Source organism: Calliphora vicina, chromosome 1, assembly GCF_958450345.1.
Source record: "Calliphora vicina chromosome 1, idCalVici1.1, whole genome shotgun sequence".
NCBI lineage: Eukaryota > Metazoa > Arthropoda > Insecta > Diptera > Calliphoridae > Calliphora > Calliphora vicina.
The window spans coordinates 65879955-65896435 of record NC_088780.1 but is presented as its reverse complement, the minus strand read 5'-3'; the positions used below and the strand labels follow the sequence as shown (position 1 = coordinate 65896435).

Sequence of the window (16481 nt, the reverse complement as noted above, 5' to 3'; positions counted from 1 at the left end):
TATCGAATGCTTTTTCAATGTCGAGAAAAATAACGCCTGTGCTCTTCCGATTACTTTTGTTGTCTTCAATAAAGTTAACAACACTCTTTAGCTGATGTACTGTGGAGTGCTCTTTACGAAACCCAAACTGTTGCTCAATAATGAGATTTTTTTGATTAGAAAAATCTACGATTCTACTGTGAATAACCTTTTCAAAAACCTTGGCCAATAGACTTAAGATACTAATTGGTCTGTAACTGGAAGGCAATTTGGGATCTTTTCCTGTTTTATGGATTGGAATTACTTTAGCTTTTTTAAAACTAGACGGGAAGTGACCATTAATAAAGCAAGAATTAAATAATTTACTTAGTGTTTCAAAAAAGGAGTCTGGCATATTTTTAAGAATGATACTGTTTATTCCATCCAAACCAGGAGCTTTACCATTCTTTAATGAGAACACAAATGACTTGACTTCAGCCATGTCTGTAAGATCAATGCTAGAACTATCATAATGAATTTCGTCTAGAATTTCGACATAATTAGATACTCTAGAATCTAAAGCTGATGTGTTGTGGAGTGTAATGGTATGGGAATTACCAAACGCGTCCGCAATAGCATTTGCTTTCTCTTCAGCAGTTTTTAAAATTTCGTCATTTATCAGAATATCAGAAAAACCTAAATTCTTACTTTTCAACGCCTTTGATAGTTTCCAAAATTTTTTAGAGCCTGACGGTAGATTTGACAAAAATTTTGACCAAGCCTCATTTCTATCCTTATCTAAGTGAAAATCAATTAGCCTGTTCAACTGTTTTAAAATACTTTTTAATTGAATTCTGAGGTTAGGATCCCCACACCTTTTTTTTAAATTTTTGTTCATGATCACTGAATGAAATATTTGGATTTTTTTAATATATTTCATACTTTAAAAAATCATTGAAGTTTTGTCTATTTTTTTACCTCAATTTACTTCTGTGAACAATGTTTTTTCAGATTTGAAATGATTTTAGTCAAAACAACTAATAAAATAAGCAAAAAAATATTTTACATATTTTAAATATTTACAAATTAGTCGAAAATTATTAATATCGAACTCTCCATTAATGAGCTATGATAATATATCGCCGACAATTTGTTGACTTGATTATTATTAACAAATAAAACCTTAAAAATATTGGCATCTTTTATTTAGTGAACTAAACTTTTCTTTCAGTGGATCTTTTTTTCGCTCACCAACACAAACACAGTTTTAGCTTTGGACATCTCTGTTCTACATTGTAGAATGTTGTTGTTGGGTAGAATCTACAATGTGGAATGAAATGAGAATTGCAAATCAAACACACGCGTGCATAATTTGTATGTATTTGAGTGCGTTTGGTTTATTTTTTTTTTATTTTTGTTATTTTTTTTTCAACATACAATTAAGGTATACTTTGGTGAAGGGTATATAAGATTCGGCACAGCCGAATATAGCTCTGTTACTTGTTTTTATGTTTAATGCTGAGTATACACGATACTAATTTACGTAGTATGAGTTGAAGTACGATTTTCTGATAGACGTTACTACAAATCGTACTATTTCATTTGAAAAAATTAAAAATATCACAAAATACCTGACATACGGGCATTTCCTACGATTAGTCGACCAGGATCGAAATATAAAATATTGATAATCATCGTGTTTTATTGAAGATATTTCGATATAATTTGGTACATATAATTTTTTCGAAGGCTATTGAATGTGGCTGAAATCGGTCAATTATTTTACCTAGCCCCCTTACAAATGACTCCCGAAATTTGACGTTATCGGTCATAAATGTTTAATTTATGTAGTTATCTATGCAAATATTGTTCCAAATAAGATTTATATATACCGAAAATTTTATTATGAAATTTTTTTATAATAAGATATAAAACTCGCTTCCGTAAATCACTTTAACGTTCATAAATCTCATAAAAATGTGAAAATGTGACATAAACTACGACCTAATTTCATGGTGATCGCTCAATAATTGGTAGCTCCCATATGAGGCCCACTTCGAAAACTACTCACGAATATAAATTATAAATTATAAAAATGTTACTTAGTATAGGTTATTATATGGTCGGGCTTGACCGACCTTACTTTCTTACTTGTTTGTTAAGGAAATTTTAAGATATTTATGGAAAAATGCATGGTGATAATAATAAAAAAAGCATATGGAAAAATCGTACGTTCGCGACCTTTACGTTCTATACCGGTACTTAAGCCAATTAAAAAATACCAATAGAGATATTTTATTGTGTAAATAGCGGATAGAGACCTATATTAATACACTTTTAAACTAAATTAATCGCTTTTAAAGATTTCGTTCCACTTGCCAGATTTTTACATTTCACTACTGTCAGCTAAAGTTGACTTCTATTTTGCGTACGTTCGTTACCACATGTTTATAACTATCTTTATGAAAACTTAAAGTCGATAGAATCCATCTTTTGCACTAAACATAAAGCTACCAAATGCAAAAAAAATCTAGAAGTTTTTTTTCTATATACTTTGGTCATCAAAAGCGTACGAACGTACGTTCGTGACCCCAGAAAATGCCCATATATGAATAAGCTGTTGAAGAAATAAATTTCGTAGTACGACAGCATGAGGCACGATACTACTTAAGTACTTATCGAAGCTCCGCCCTCAAAAAATTTTGATTTTCATACTTCGTAAGTACGACAACATGATACACGTTACTAATTTCACACTTATACCACTTATCGTAACGTGTATACCTAGCATAAGGCTTTTCTAAATAAATAAATCGAATTTATTATATATAAAGAAAATAGAACTGTTTATGGAATTTTTGTACATAAACGCTATAAGAAAAAATTTCCGTTCATAACTGCTCCGTATGGGGGGCACATTTGAACACAATGACTTCATCCATTAAAAAAATAAAAAAGAATTGAAATCGAACTAAAAAGTTACTTGTAGATATAAACTAAAGTTAATTTTCATAGATATTAGTTATATTATGTAAAAAGTCAATAATTCAAAAACATAAATTTTTATGAGGCTCCTCTATATGTATATCTGCGTGACCAGATAATTATTATTGAATATATTTTCAATTTTAATTTGATGGATCAATGCATAGAATAAACGCATAGAACGGAAGGAGAGAGTAAAATATTACTCTCTTTTCACACATACGGGTGATACAAAAACAAAATACATGCAATACATTCTCATGAATTATATTTTTGACAACAGACATAGGTTTTTGGCTCTCAGTTACCTATCTAGTTGTTGTCTATGGATCAATGTGTTTCTGATATTACGATTCGATTATAATGGTAGAAAGTTCAGTACGAACATTTCCTGCAATGCTTAATGAATATTAGAATAAAAAATATACATACAACAACGATTTTTGATCTCCATGTGCATTTTTGGTAGACGTCCATTTTATTGCATCGACAATAAGGCCTAAAATAAGTTCAGAATAAGGACGAAGATGACCGCGAAATCTAAAAAAAAAATACAAATTAATGAAATGACAACAATAGTACACCTCTTGAATTCACATTAATACTGCGACGTTAAGGAGATCCAACAAATCAACATGTAACTTCGGCAATAAAATGTTAAGAGCAATATTGTCGACAATGGGATTTTGCTCAAGCATTATACAGTTCACGCTCAATCCTCGAATCACTACATTTAATATTTTCTTTATCAGGATGGGCTTTTCTACTGGGAACGGTTCTCTACAAAAAAAAATCCATTTTATTATAGGTATTTAACAATCAAAACAAGTAGACGGAGATTTGAAATAATGAGGTACCTTATAGCAATAATAAGATATTTTATCATGTTATGGCATCGTGTATACATTTGCGCAGCTTTCTTTACTGGCTCAGGATCAAACTTAATTTGTTCTGCCTCCCAGGGCAATTTTTGATCTTCTATTTTTTCTTCATACATTTCTATACAGTTTGCAAACATTTCATTATACACAGTGTGAATACCACCCAACAATTGAAGTTGATAGTTTTTCCATTGTGTTTTATGGTTAACGCCTTGTTGTCCGCCACCTTTTATCTGCTGAAGAAGATGCAAACATTTGCCACAATTTTCAACAACTTCGTCTTCAAGATGATCTACATTTTTCCACAAAAAACGTTCAATGACACCTCTTGACTGTCCACTGGAACCCGGATTTGCGCGCAAACATGTCTCAATGCAACTCAAGGCATATTTTACTTTAGACTGCGGCACATTTGTAAGGCTTTCATAAACTTTACTTATATGTGTACTAGCAAACGACTTCGCCAAATCGGGAGATTGCGGAGACCTCTTTATAATTTTACCTAAACACATTTTGTAAGTAATAAATAAGTAAGGATAATAACGAGAACTTACTCAATACTTCAAATATAAGACGAGCATCACATTGCAACTCTTGGCTGTTGCATGCTTTTAAAACAAATGTTGTCCACAGATTTCCTTTCTTTTCAAACACATCAATGGGACAGTAATCTATATACTTTGTAAGCAAACGTAATCCAAGTGGGCGAGTAGTGGATTTTGTCAATAATGAACTAATGTGTTGCACAAGCTCCACTCCATCATTAGACTGAAAATAAACGACTTATCTCTATTCAATATCCACATGTACATACATACGACTTTTTATACCTTTACATCAAATTTTCTATGATCTTCCAAACCATCTAGATAAATGTCTAAATAGGTTCCTTCAGTCGATAGTATTCCTTGAAAAATTGATAAATAATTATCCATTTTAAAAAACTTTAACTCAAGTCTAAAATGAACAATGTTTACAAAACATGTGCGCTCAAGTCGAATTTATAACAGGTGATGCCAGTGGCGAATTAATGCACATACATGAGAAATCATTAACTTTTTATATATGGTCTCTGACATTCTCAATAATGAGAGAGTATATTCGAATGTCAAACTCCATATATAAACAATTAAGGAATTCGTTAATATTTGCCTGAATTCGCCAATGCCACCACCTGGTATAAGTTCGTTGTGTACATACTTTTATACAAAGTAAATTAATAAAGTAGCGACAGTACTACAACAAATACAACATTTACAAAAACCACAAGCAATTTTGTTTTTGGTTTAAGGTCTGAGCTGTCAAAGTTGCCTGTTGTTGTTTTTGCTTTTGGGCTTGTTGTATTTTTCGCCACAACAACCACAAGTAAATTGACAGTTCAGACCAAAGTAAAAAAATAGTCAGCTGTTCTACTGAGTCTACTTTATTAATTTACTTTGCTTTTATAAAGCCAAACGCAAGGCGAATTCAAACAAGGTGGTGGCAGTTCTACAAAAACAACAATTGCTCTTAACGAATGTCAAAAAACAAAAATGAAAAATTAAACAAATAAGATTTCAAACTTAATATAGTGTAGATAATTGAATAGTGAGGACTTATCTTATTTATATAAAAAATAAATATTTTGTTAATAAGCTTAGGCCCATTATTACAACTTCCCTTTATAGTTAAAGGTAACTTTAAGCAATAGAAAAAGGTACCCTTAAAGTTAACTTTAAATATAAAGGCAAGTAGTAATAACGGCCCTTAGAATATGTAGATATTTAAATATTAAAACAAGCTTTGAAAATTGTTAGAACCTCCACCTTGTATAAATTCGACTTGGTCAGAAGGATTTATTCTAAATAGTGAAAAAATATGAGTGTCTGGTAACTCTTACAAAACTGCATTATCTTAAAACAACGTCCAAATAATAGGGGGTCAGACGGCATGTATTGCTTGTGTATTGGGACATGTATTCGATACATATGGAATTCCATGTGTATGTCAAAATTCACGTTATACATACGACTCATTATTTCCACGTTCAAACGTACATATGTAATTGCATGTGACATAACCTCTATTAGTTTATATGTTTGTTGTTTTTAACAATATATTTATTTAAACATTTTTAAATCACAATAAATATATTTAAAGCAATGAAATTTATTTTGTAATGATTTTTCTTTTTTGTTTTTTTTATTTTGCACTCACACAGTGTTGTATTTCAAAATACAACACTGTTATACACACGAAAATAGAACATACTCTAATTGCCAAAAATGTCACGAGTAATACACATGTATTTTACATACACAAAGTTTCATATGGATCACACGGTATGTATATGTTTACATTTTATTAAAGGGGGGTCAGACGGCATGTATTGCTTGTGTTTTGTGCCATGTATTGGGACATTTTTCCATATGTAAACATATACATACCGTGTGATCCATATGAAACTTTGTGTATGTAAAATACATGTGTATTACTCGTGACATTTTTGGCAATTAGAGCATGTTCTATTTTCGTGTGTATAACAGTGTTGTATTTTCAAATACAACACTGTGTGAGTGCAAAATAAAAAAAACAAAAGCGAGTAAAGAAAAATCATAATAAAATAAGTTTCATTGCATTAAATATATTTATTGTGATTTAAAAATGTTTTAAATAAATATATTGTTAAAAACAATAAACATATAAACTTATAGAGGTTATGTCACATGCAATTACATATGTACGTTTGAACGTGGAAATTATGAATCGTATGTATAATGTGAATTTTGACATACACATGGAATTCCATATGTATCGAATACATGTCCCAATACACAAGCAATACATGCCGTCTGACCCCCCTATAATAGGGGTTCACACGGCATGTATTGCATGTGTTTTGTGACAAATATTGGGACCTTTTTCCATATGTAAAAATATACACGCCATGTGATCCATATGAAACTTTGTGTATTAGGGGGGTCAGACGGCATGTATTGCTTGTGTATTGGGACATGTATTCGATACATATGGAATTCCACGTTCAAACGTACATATGTAATTGCATGTCACATAACCTCTATTAGTTTATATGTTTATTGTTTTTAACAATATATTTATTTAAAACATTTTTAAATCACAATAAATATTTAATGCAATGAAATTTATTTCGTTATGACTTTTCTTTACTCTTTTTTGTTTTGTTTTTTTTATTTTGCACTCACACAGTGTTGTATTTCAAAATACAACACTGTTATACAAAGTTTCATATGGATCACACGGTATGTGTATGTTTACATATGGAAAAATGTCCCAATACATGGCACAAAACACAAGCAATACATGCCGTCTGATCCCTTTATGTAAAATACATGTGTATGTACCGGTTTACACTATGATTTTTAGGACGTTGTTTTTTCTTAATTCTCTTTTGAAGTTGCTTTTACTCCACACCTCTTATCGACTAACTCAAAAAATCATAACTTAAAATCACGAAAAAAGTCATCGTGTGAAACCCTTGTATGAAAAATGGTTTTGACATCAAAGTTTTAATGGAGCTACCCCCAACGTTTAAGTTTTTCCAAAAATTCTTTATATGCCATTCGATTCCTATGAGTGACTACTTATCGCGCCCGTTCCCAGATATGATGCCCATTGACTTATATAATTTTGGCAAATTTTTTTCTAAATTAAATTTTTTTATGCTCATTATCTTATCTAAATTTTGGAAAATAATTCCTGAATTAATATTTGCAAAGCATAGACTCTACCTACGATCTTCCTATTTATTTTCCTATTTAGCGATGCGGTACGTATATCTATATATATAAAAGAGTAACGTTACTGACTGACTGACTGATTCATCATCGCACAGCCCAAACGGCTGAAGCTAGAATCATGAAATTCTAACTGTGGGTTCCTCCCTCTCCAAAACGATCCGATAAGAAGGGATTTTTGGAAATTCGAACGTTTAGGGGTAAAAAAGGGTAAAAACGGGTAAATTCGGTAACCTTATATCTTCAAAACTAATAAAGATACAAAAAAACTTAAAATTGCATGTTACTTCATCTAAAAAATAACCTGACAGGTGTTTCGTACTTTTTCGAAATTCGAACATTTTAGGGGAGAAAACGGGTAAAACTGTATTTTGGTACTTTTTTGGCACACTATGTATCTTTTAAACCAATAAACATAGAAAAAAATTTTAGATAGTATTCTTTACTTAAATATAAGTTTGGTACTTTTTGGAAATTCGAACCTTTAAGGGATACAAATTGTGTTTATTTTTGGTACTTTTTCATAAAATATGTTTTTCTATAATTTGATATAGACATACGAATATTTTATTATGAGCTCCCACCACGATACAGAAATTTATTTGAATAAAATTTTACCACCGCAATGGGGATAGAAAAGGTACCAAAAAGGGGATAAAATCGGGAAAATACATTTTATTTGAAATTATTAAGCCAATTTTGATAATTTTTTTAACATTGGTTCCTGGATTCATACAAAAATTAACTAACAGGGTGTTATTTGGAACTCGAGTGAATATAGGTGTATATTGGGCCAAATCCGGGTAAACATTTTGCTACTTTTTTTAAAACATATTTTTTCTTGGGCACATTAACACAGATTTCAATCGTTTGAGACATGTCTGTAGCATAAACAATTTTGGCAAAATGGAGTATTTTTAAATTTCAAGCTTTAGGGGTGTTCAAGGAGGAAAAGGGAAATTGGTACTTTTTTCCTAATGGTACTTTTTTAATATTTTAATTATTACACTTATAGACATTATAAAGTTAGCTGATATGCATCTTAGTGAAGTTAGTGTTAGAAATAGGGGATAAGATTTAGGTACCAAAATGTGTGAACTGAACTATAGGTACTTTTTTGTTCCTCTAATGGTACTTTTTTTGAAATTTCTATAACAATGGACTTAGAAACATGAAATTAAACATATATGGTCCTAAGTGAGTGAGAATTCTAGGGGGAGACTTTTTGGTACTTTTTCTTTATTGGAATTGTACTTTTTGTAATTTCTTCACCAATGAATCTAAAAACATGAAATTGAGCTTATATGGACCGGAGTGAGTGGGAATCTACAAGTGACTGCTTTTTGGTACTTTTTCTATATTCTAATGGTACTTTTTGAATTTTCTGTAATAATGGACATAGAAATATGAAGTTAACAATATATGGTCCTAATTGAGTGAGAATTCTAGGGGGAGACTTTTTGGTACTTTTTGTTTATTCTAATGGACAATGGACTTAGAAACATGAAATTAAACATTTATGGTCCTAAGTGAGTGAGAATTCTAGGGGGAGACTTTTTGGTACTTTTTCTTTATTGGAATGGTACTTTTTTGAATTTTCTATAACAATGAACTTAGAAACATGAAATTAAGCATATATGGTCCTAGGTGAGTGAGAATTCTAGGGGAGACTTTTTGGTACTTTTTCTTTATTCTAATGGTACTTTTTTGAATTTTCTATAACAATGAACTTAGAAATATGAAATTAAGCATATATGGTCCTAAGTGAGTGAGAATTCTAGGGGGAGACTTTTTGGTACTTTTTCTTTATTCGATTGGTACTTTTTGTAATATCTTCACCAATGAACCTAGAAACATGAAATAAAGCTTATATGGAACCGAGTGAGTAGGAAACGACAAGTGTGGGCTTTTTGGTACTTTTTCTATATTCTAATGGTACTTTTTTGAATTTTCTATAACAATGGACTTAGAGACATGAAATTAAGCATATATGGTCCTAAGTGAGTGAGAATTCTAGGGAAAGATTTTTTGGTACTATTTCTTTATTCGAATGGTACTTTTTGTAATTTCTTCAACAATGAACCTAGAAACATGAAATAAAGCTTATATATAAACCGAGTGAGTGGGAAACCACAAGTGTGGGTTTTTTGGTACTTTTTCTATATTCTAATGGTACTTTTTTTGAATTTTCTATAACTATGGACTTAGAAACATGAAATTAAGCATATATGGTCCTAGGTGAGTTAGAATTCTAGGGGGAGACTTTTTGGTACTTTGTTTCGAAACCTCTTTCTAATCATGGGTGTGTTGTCACCTCGACTAGCTCATTTGAGGCGTGAATTCCCAACCCGCATACACACACTCTGGTTCGCATCAACAAAAATCAAGATCCTTGTCACCTCGACTAGCTCATTTGAGGCGTGAATTCCCAACCCGCATACACACACTCTGGTTCGCATCAACAAAAATCAAAATCCTAAACAAACAATACAAAAACATTGAATATAACGCCGAAATAAACATGGGTAATTATGTCATTCCCATTACTTCACCCTCCCAACCTTGGTCACTATCTTTCTATCTTAAATGACCCCTTTTTACCTTATCATATACTCACCAAGCCCATCATCCAAGACGGCCCACTGTACCTAACCTTCTTAACAATTTACCAACACATGATGTCTATTTCCTTTTAAACAGATTTATTACAAATAAACTTACACTAAACATAAACAATATAAATAACTTACTAATAGTGGCTTAATCGTTCTTTGCTATTCTCTAAACAATTTATTTTCTACTAGTATAATATTGTTTGTTACAATTATATTTTCCCGTTGTATAATAACGAACGTTTCGAATAAATTTGAATTTTCGTTAATGTTTTCATTTTTATGAATCGAATGGTTTCTTTTCTTTTATAAACCCGATTAAGAATTACTAGGTCAAGTTTAAAAAAAAAATATATATCTAAATTAACAATAATTGTTTATATTTTTCTTAGCAAAATTTAAAAAAGTTTGTTCGTTATATAATACATATATTATGGTTTTTGAATTCTTTTTCTATTTGTCTTGATTCTAAAACTAATCCTAAACACTATAAATTAACATGTAAAACACAAATTCAACAATTTATCCAAGGACCAGCTAACACCACATTGTTTTGAGCCATAAATCTACTCAAGATTTACTAATTAGAAAGATTTTCCCTATTAAAATTCCCTGAAAGAGCTCTCTAAAAGACGTTCTAAGAATTTCTTTATATCTTTTCACCTTCTCGGGTTTTAGATTCATATTTATTTATTATCTGTTAGTGTGATCCTTTTACAAATCTTACAATTCACTTAAATAAAAACAAATATTTTTTACTTAATATAAATTTCCTTACTCAAAACTTAACGCTACCCTAATGCCACTTTCCTATAAATTGTCTTTACTAAAATTATGTATTATTGTTTTTGGATTCATGTATTAACTAAAAATTGGTTCACTTTGTGGACGGTAATTTAAATTAAATTTTGCCCAATAGGTGGCCTTAGTAGATTTTCTTATTATTTTGTTGACGAACACTTCCTTATTAAATATGACACTGTGTTGCCAGCAAGTAGCCAAATAGATGTCTAATGGTTCTCAGGGTGATAAAGATTGATGTTTTCTTCCTTCTAGGAACGTATCGGTCACAGTTCCAGTTTGTTCTCTTCTCGTTTCTCTTCTTTAGTAAAAAGTACGTGAAGACAACTTTCTAATTAGTGCTTCCACTTTTCTTAGCAATAGCACTTATTTCTTTTCTGGCACTTTCATTTAAATTTTAATTTCAATTTATCATTTGATTTAGGTTCGTTTATTAAAACATTGTTTTTCAACCGCCACTTCTGAACTGACTCATCTTTTCATCTTTTAGTTTCTCAAATATTTTTTAACACAAAACCTAACTGAATCACTCTACTATCAAAACTTATTTCTAAAAAATATTCTTACCCTAACTGCAATTTAAACAAACAAAAACTGTCCAAAAAAAATCTTGTTTAACAAGACCTATTTCAACAAAAAAACAAAGAAATGTACATACAATACACCTAAATTGTTACATTAACGTTAAGTTTCAACGTACTTTCCTATCAGACACATATAAGGAAAACTTTCGTGAATTCTAAAGAGAAAATTTTCATGAATTTTCAATTCATTTTCTCTTTAATGCTGGAAACCCTGTTTTTGTTATTGTCGTATTAAACCATACTGTCATCACATACAACACTGCATTATCCCACGTTCCACATTTTGACGTTTCTATTTTGACAACTAAATACATATGATCAAACACATTAAATCAGACAACATAAACCTCCGAGGAGGACCTCCGGCACGGAAACGTGATAATGCTGGAGCTAAGAAACCAAAGAAGGTAAAGAGTGTCGAGAGTCTGGTGATGGAGACGGATGCATGCAAGGTAAGTCAAATCAGCCTAACATGACGACTAAGGGTAATGACGTAGTTCAGGTGAACAATGACCGTTCGCGTGCGGACTATTCGATTTATAGATACGACGGGAACCACAAGGGCCCTTTTATGGTGTTCGTTGATGCGATGGACGATTCTGGTATCCGCAGGTATCTAAATGGAATCACTGTCTGTCGTTTGTTGAATAAATTGAAGGTTAGGGACGTATTGGAGGTTGTTAAAATTGGTTTTGGTCGGTGCAAAGTTACGTTTAAGAACTTTAAGGCAGCAAATGTGTTCGCTGATGATTTGAGGATACGTGAAAACGGTGGCAATTATTTTCGATATACCAAGTGAGTTAGGTGTGGAGGAATTCCTAAGGGACGTAACCTCTTATCGAGACAATAAGATGAATCAGAATGACGAGAAGAACTAAGGATGCGGATAACCAGGAAACCACGGTAAACACGAGAAATATGAAGGTGATTTTTAAAGGAACAGAAATACCAAGGGAAATCCTGTATGGTTATATCAAGATTCCGGTGAAAAATTTTATTTCGTTTGCTCAATGTTACAAGTGCTATCGGTTTAACCATTTTGTACAACATTGCAAATCGGATCGTGATTTGTGCCGGGATTGTTACAACCAGCACATCAGGGGTACGAATTGTGCGTAACTAATTTGCGTAAACTGCAAGGGAAACCACTCCCCACCGATAAGTCATGTCCAGCTCGTGCTAAAGCTTTTGCCATCAGGAAAACGATGACTGTTCAGAACTTATCGCTCAAGGAGGCACGGGATCGTTTCGCCAGCACCTTCAGCAACAGATTCTCTATATTGGATGGTGAGGGGGAACAATTTCCACCATTAAATAGGAATTCTGAGGCGAGAACGCGTGATAACAACTAAGATGCGGTAAGGGATATACACAAAGTTTTACCTTATTAAAAGGTAGTAAAAGCTAATGTTAATATGGAGAGGGAGAATAAGGCACGTCAGCAAAATCTTAAACACCGAGAGATATTAAGGGACCACGAGTTTTCGATGTCCTATAACTTCCCTAAATTAGGCGAATTAATTATTAATCAGGGTTCGCAGGATTCTACCTTGCATTATGGTAATTCTGACAACCATAACATGGCCATGGATTTTTTACTAAGAACATCTCAGGAAGCTACGGCTTTTCTAACAGACAAATCTAACGACGAACTGGATATGAATTCAGTTAAAAAGTTTTTATACTCTTTAAGGGAACAGGTTAACAGCAGTATGAATTATTTGGATTCGGACAAGATAAATAGGATGCCTTTTATGGGCAGCCAATACTAATCTTACGTGAATCAAAATGGATATCCTTCAGTATAATATTCAAAGCCTGAGGAATCAAGGAAATAAGGAATTATTAGAATTTTTTCTCATAAACAACAATATTAAGATTGCGGCTCTGATGGAAACCTGGCTGGTAGATAATTATTCTACTAGCCTGGCAAATTTCAATTTTGTGTGTAAGAATCGAGATGATGGGTTTGGTGGAGTTGGGTTTTACATCAACAAGGAGATTAAATACAACATATTGAATTACTCGACATCAAATGATATTTTGGCCATTGCAACTTTGAACCTCAAACGGAACGTTAGGATTTTTGCTGTTTATTGCCCTCAAAATATGACAGACGAAGATTTTAATGGTGAGATGGGTAAGCTTTTTTCTTATATAAGTGAATTGTGAGGACTTACGATTGTTTGTGGAGATTTTAATGCCAAATCACCTCTGTGGCGGACTGGAATGGAGAACGCTAAGGGTATGATTCTTGAATCCACTATAAATGATCATGGTCTGCTGTGTCCCTACTTTTTCAACGGTATCATGTACACCATCGACTTTGGATGTCACCTTTGCCAAGAACCTCCAGTGTGATTGCACTTGGTCAGCTATTGACACTAGGATCACTAACAGTAACCATCGCCCGATAGTGATATCCCTAAAGGGGTCGTTTGATGCTAAGGGTCGCAGGAAGCTGTTGGCCAAGAATAAATTTTATGACGAGATTTATAATCTTAATGTGGGATGTAACCTAAATGATCTTAATGAGCGAATAGAAGAAACCCGTAATAGGAACACAATTTTAACTGACGATAGAATAAATATAATGCGAAACATTGGTGGGATGCTGAACCTTCGAGACTTTTTCGACTACGTAATGCTGCTAGGAAAAAATATTATTTTACTAAGAGGATATCCGATTGTGAGATTTTTATGAGGGCTGATGATATTTAAGGTCACATATTGCGGGGAAAAGGAAACAATCGTTTAATCAATTGCTGCAGGATATATCCAGACCAACAGATATGAAATCGCTATGGAAAAAGATGGCTAATATTAAGAAATATAAGTGTGACAAGAAATTTAATAATGCTTGGAATCCTGATGAAATCAAACGTTTCCTGAACGATCTTGTAATTACGTCTAATTCGGATCAAGCAAATTCGGACAATGATACTCAATCGATTCAAGCCCATAATGACGATAAACCAGTTTCGGAATACGATGATTTTGTTAAGTTCCTGAGATCTAGGAATCCAGATTCTGCAGCTGGTCCTGATAGCATGTCTTATCGAATTTTATTGAATTTATCGGTTCATAATCTAAGTTTTTGTTTTTTGATTTTATTGTCAATTGTTTTGAACAATGTTTTTTTCCTGATATATGGCGTAGGATTCGAGTTTGTCCTGTTCCTAAGAAAAATAAGGATCCCGTTTTGCTCATTAATCACAGACCTATTTGTCTTATGTCGGTGACGCTCAAGGCTTTGGAGAATTTGGTTAAAATGAATATCGAAGAGTATATTAATCAGATAGGGCTACTACCCAACAGATCCTATGCATTTAGAAAAAAGCGATCAACGACTCACTGTATAAATGATGTAATCAACACGGTGCAATTTATGAAGAAGAAGGGGTATCAAACTGTTGGTGTGTGCCTTGATATCGAGAAGACGTATGATAGGACTGATCGAGTTATTTTGTGTCAACTACTCTCGAGGATTGGCCTCAATGGGCACGTGGTACGCTGGTTGCACTCATTTTTGGCTGACAGGACCCTGGTAATGGGAGATCAGTCTGTAGCCACTAGTAATGGATTGGCTCAGGGCAGTTCTCTGTCACCACTGCTATTTAATGTGTTTACTGCGGAGTTACATAAGATTGCATCTGATAATGTATTCCTATTTCAATTCGCTGATGATTTCTTTCTTATATGTGCGGACCCTGATTTTGATAGGGCAAGGAAATTGCTTCTGGACAATCTTACTTGTCTCTTTAATATGTGCAAGGATATCAAGCTGTTTTTCAACCCGGAGAAGACCAATGCGATTCACTTCAACAGGAGACCAAGAACATTGAATATGTCGTTAAATGGTGTTTTAATTCCGGAGGTTTCATCAATTATTGCTGCCAATAATTCCTCAGTTGAACATGCGGGCCACATTATTAACAGCACTAAGAGATCTTGCAGTTTTATTAACATCCTTAGCAGTTGTCGTTTTGGTATCTCTCCTGCAAGGACGCTACAATTATATAAAGTTTATGTAAGATCAAAAATTGAATATGCAGTTTCGTCCTTTTCTAATCTATCTAAGAAGGCTTTACATAAGATTAGTGTATATATGAACGATGTCCTTAGAAGAAGTCTTGGTCTCATAAGATCTACACCAATCAACATCATTTATCACATGGCTGCTGAACTACCTCCTAAGTTACGTTTTATTTTTTCAACGGCAAAGGAAATCGCCAAGGCATTTACTTTTAACTTCCCCACTGCCAGACAACTTCTCGAGGCTGACATGGCTTTGGACACCAGCTTATCGCAAGTCTTTGAACAATATAAGTTTATTTTTACTGATATGGGAAGAATCGTACCTTCATCCTCATCAAGAGCAAAGTTCTCGATTAATGTTGATTTTTACAAGAGAATATCACGATCGAAGTCCGGGGTTAGCGCTGAGCAGGCGAGGATGATTTATCTTGAAAAGGCGGATACTATTAAGAGGAAGAATTTTGAGATAATTTTTACTGATGGCTCAGTTTCTGATTCATGTACCAGCTTTGCATTTATTTATCAGAAGGAGAATATATCGGGTTCATTTTTTATCAGAAGGATTATGTCATCTACAGGCTATTAATTTTGCAATCGATCGGGACCTTGAATACGTTGCCATTATGACCGATTCTAAGGCTGCTCTATTTTCAATTGCAGACATGGATAACTCAAATTATATTGCATCGAATATTCGCTCGAGAATTCGAGAATTCCTTTGTGGAATTCCATTTTATACCTGGTCATGTTGGCATTGCCGGCAATGAATTAGTTGATCGGAAGGCCAGAGGGGCACTGCGGGATGGTTCGTGCGTGAAGGTGGAGTGGACGTACACGGACGCTATATGTGTTGCTTAGAGTGGACTG

General features: G+C 33.0%; 1 protein-coding gene across 1 annotated transcript in view; it reads right to left on the bottom strand.

Moving 5' to 3' along the window:
* Positions 1 to 4821, bottom strand: part of LOC135963172 (proline-, glutamic acid- and leucine-rich protein 1-like) — a 71324-nt gene extending 66503 nt beyond the window's left edge. The window contains exons 1-5 of the mRNA XM_065514944.1: positions 4655 to 4821; positions 4379 to 4592; positions 3801 to 4326; positions 3541 to 3723; positions 3376 to 3483 (exon numbers count right to left, since the gene is read on the bottom strand). Coding sequence (XP_065371016.1) covers positions 3376 to 3483; positions 3541 to 3723; positions 3801 to 4326; positions 4379 to 4592; positions 4655 to 4759 — 1136 coding nt within the window. The 5' untranslated portion in view covers positions 4760 to 4821. The remainder of the gene's footprint in view (positions 1 to 3375; positions 3484 to 3540; positions 3724 to 3800; positions 4327 to 4378; positions 4593 to 4654) is intronic.
* Between the last annotated feature and the right edge of the window lie 11660 nt (positions 4822 to 16481).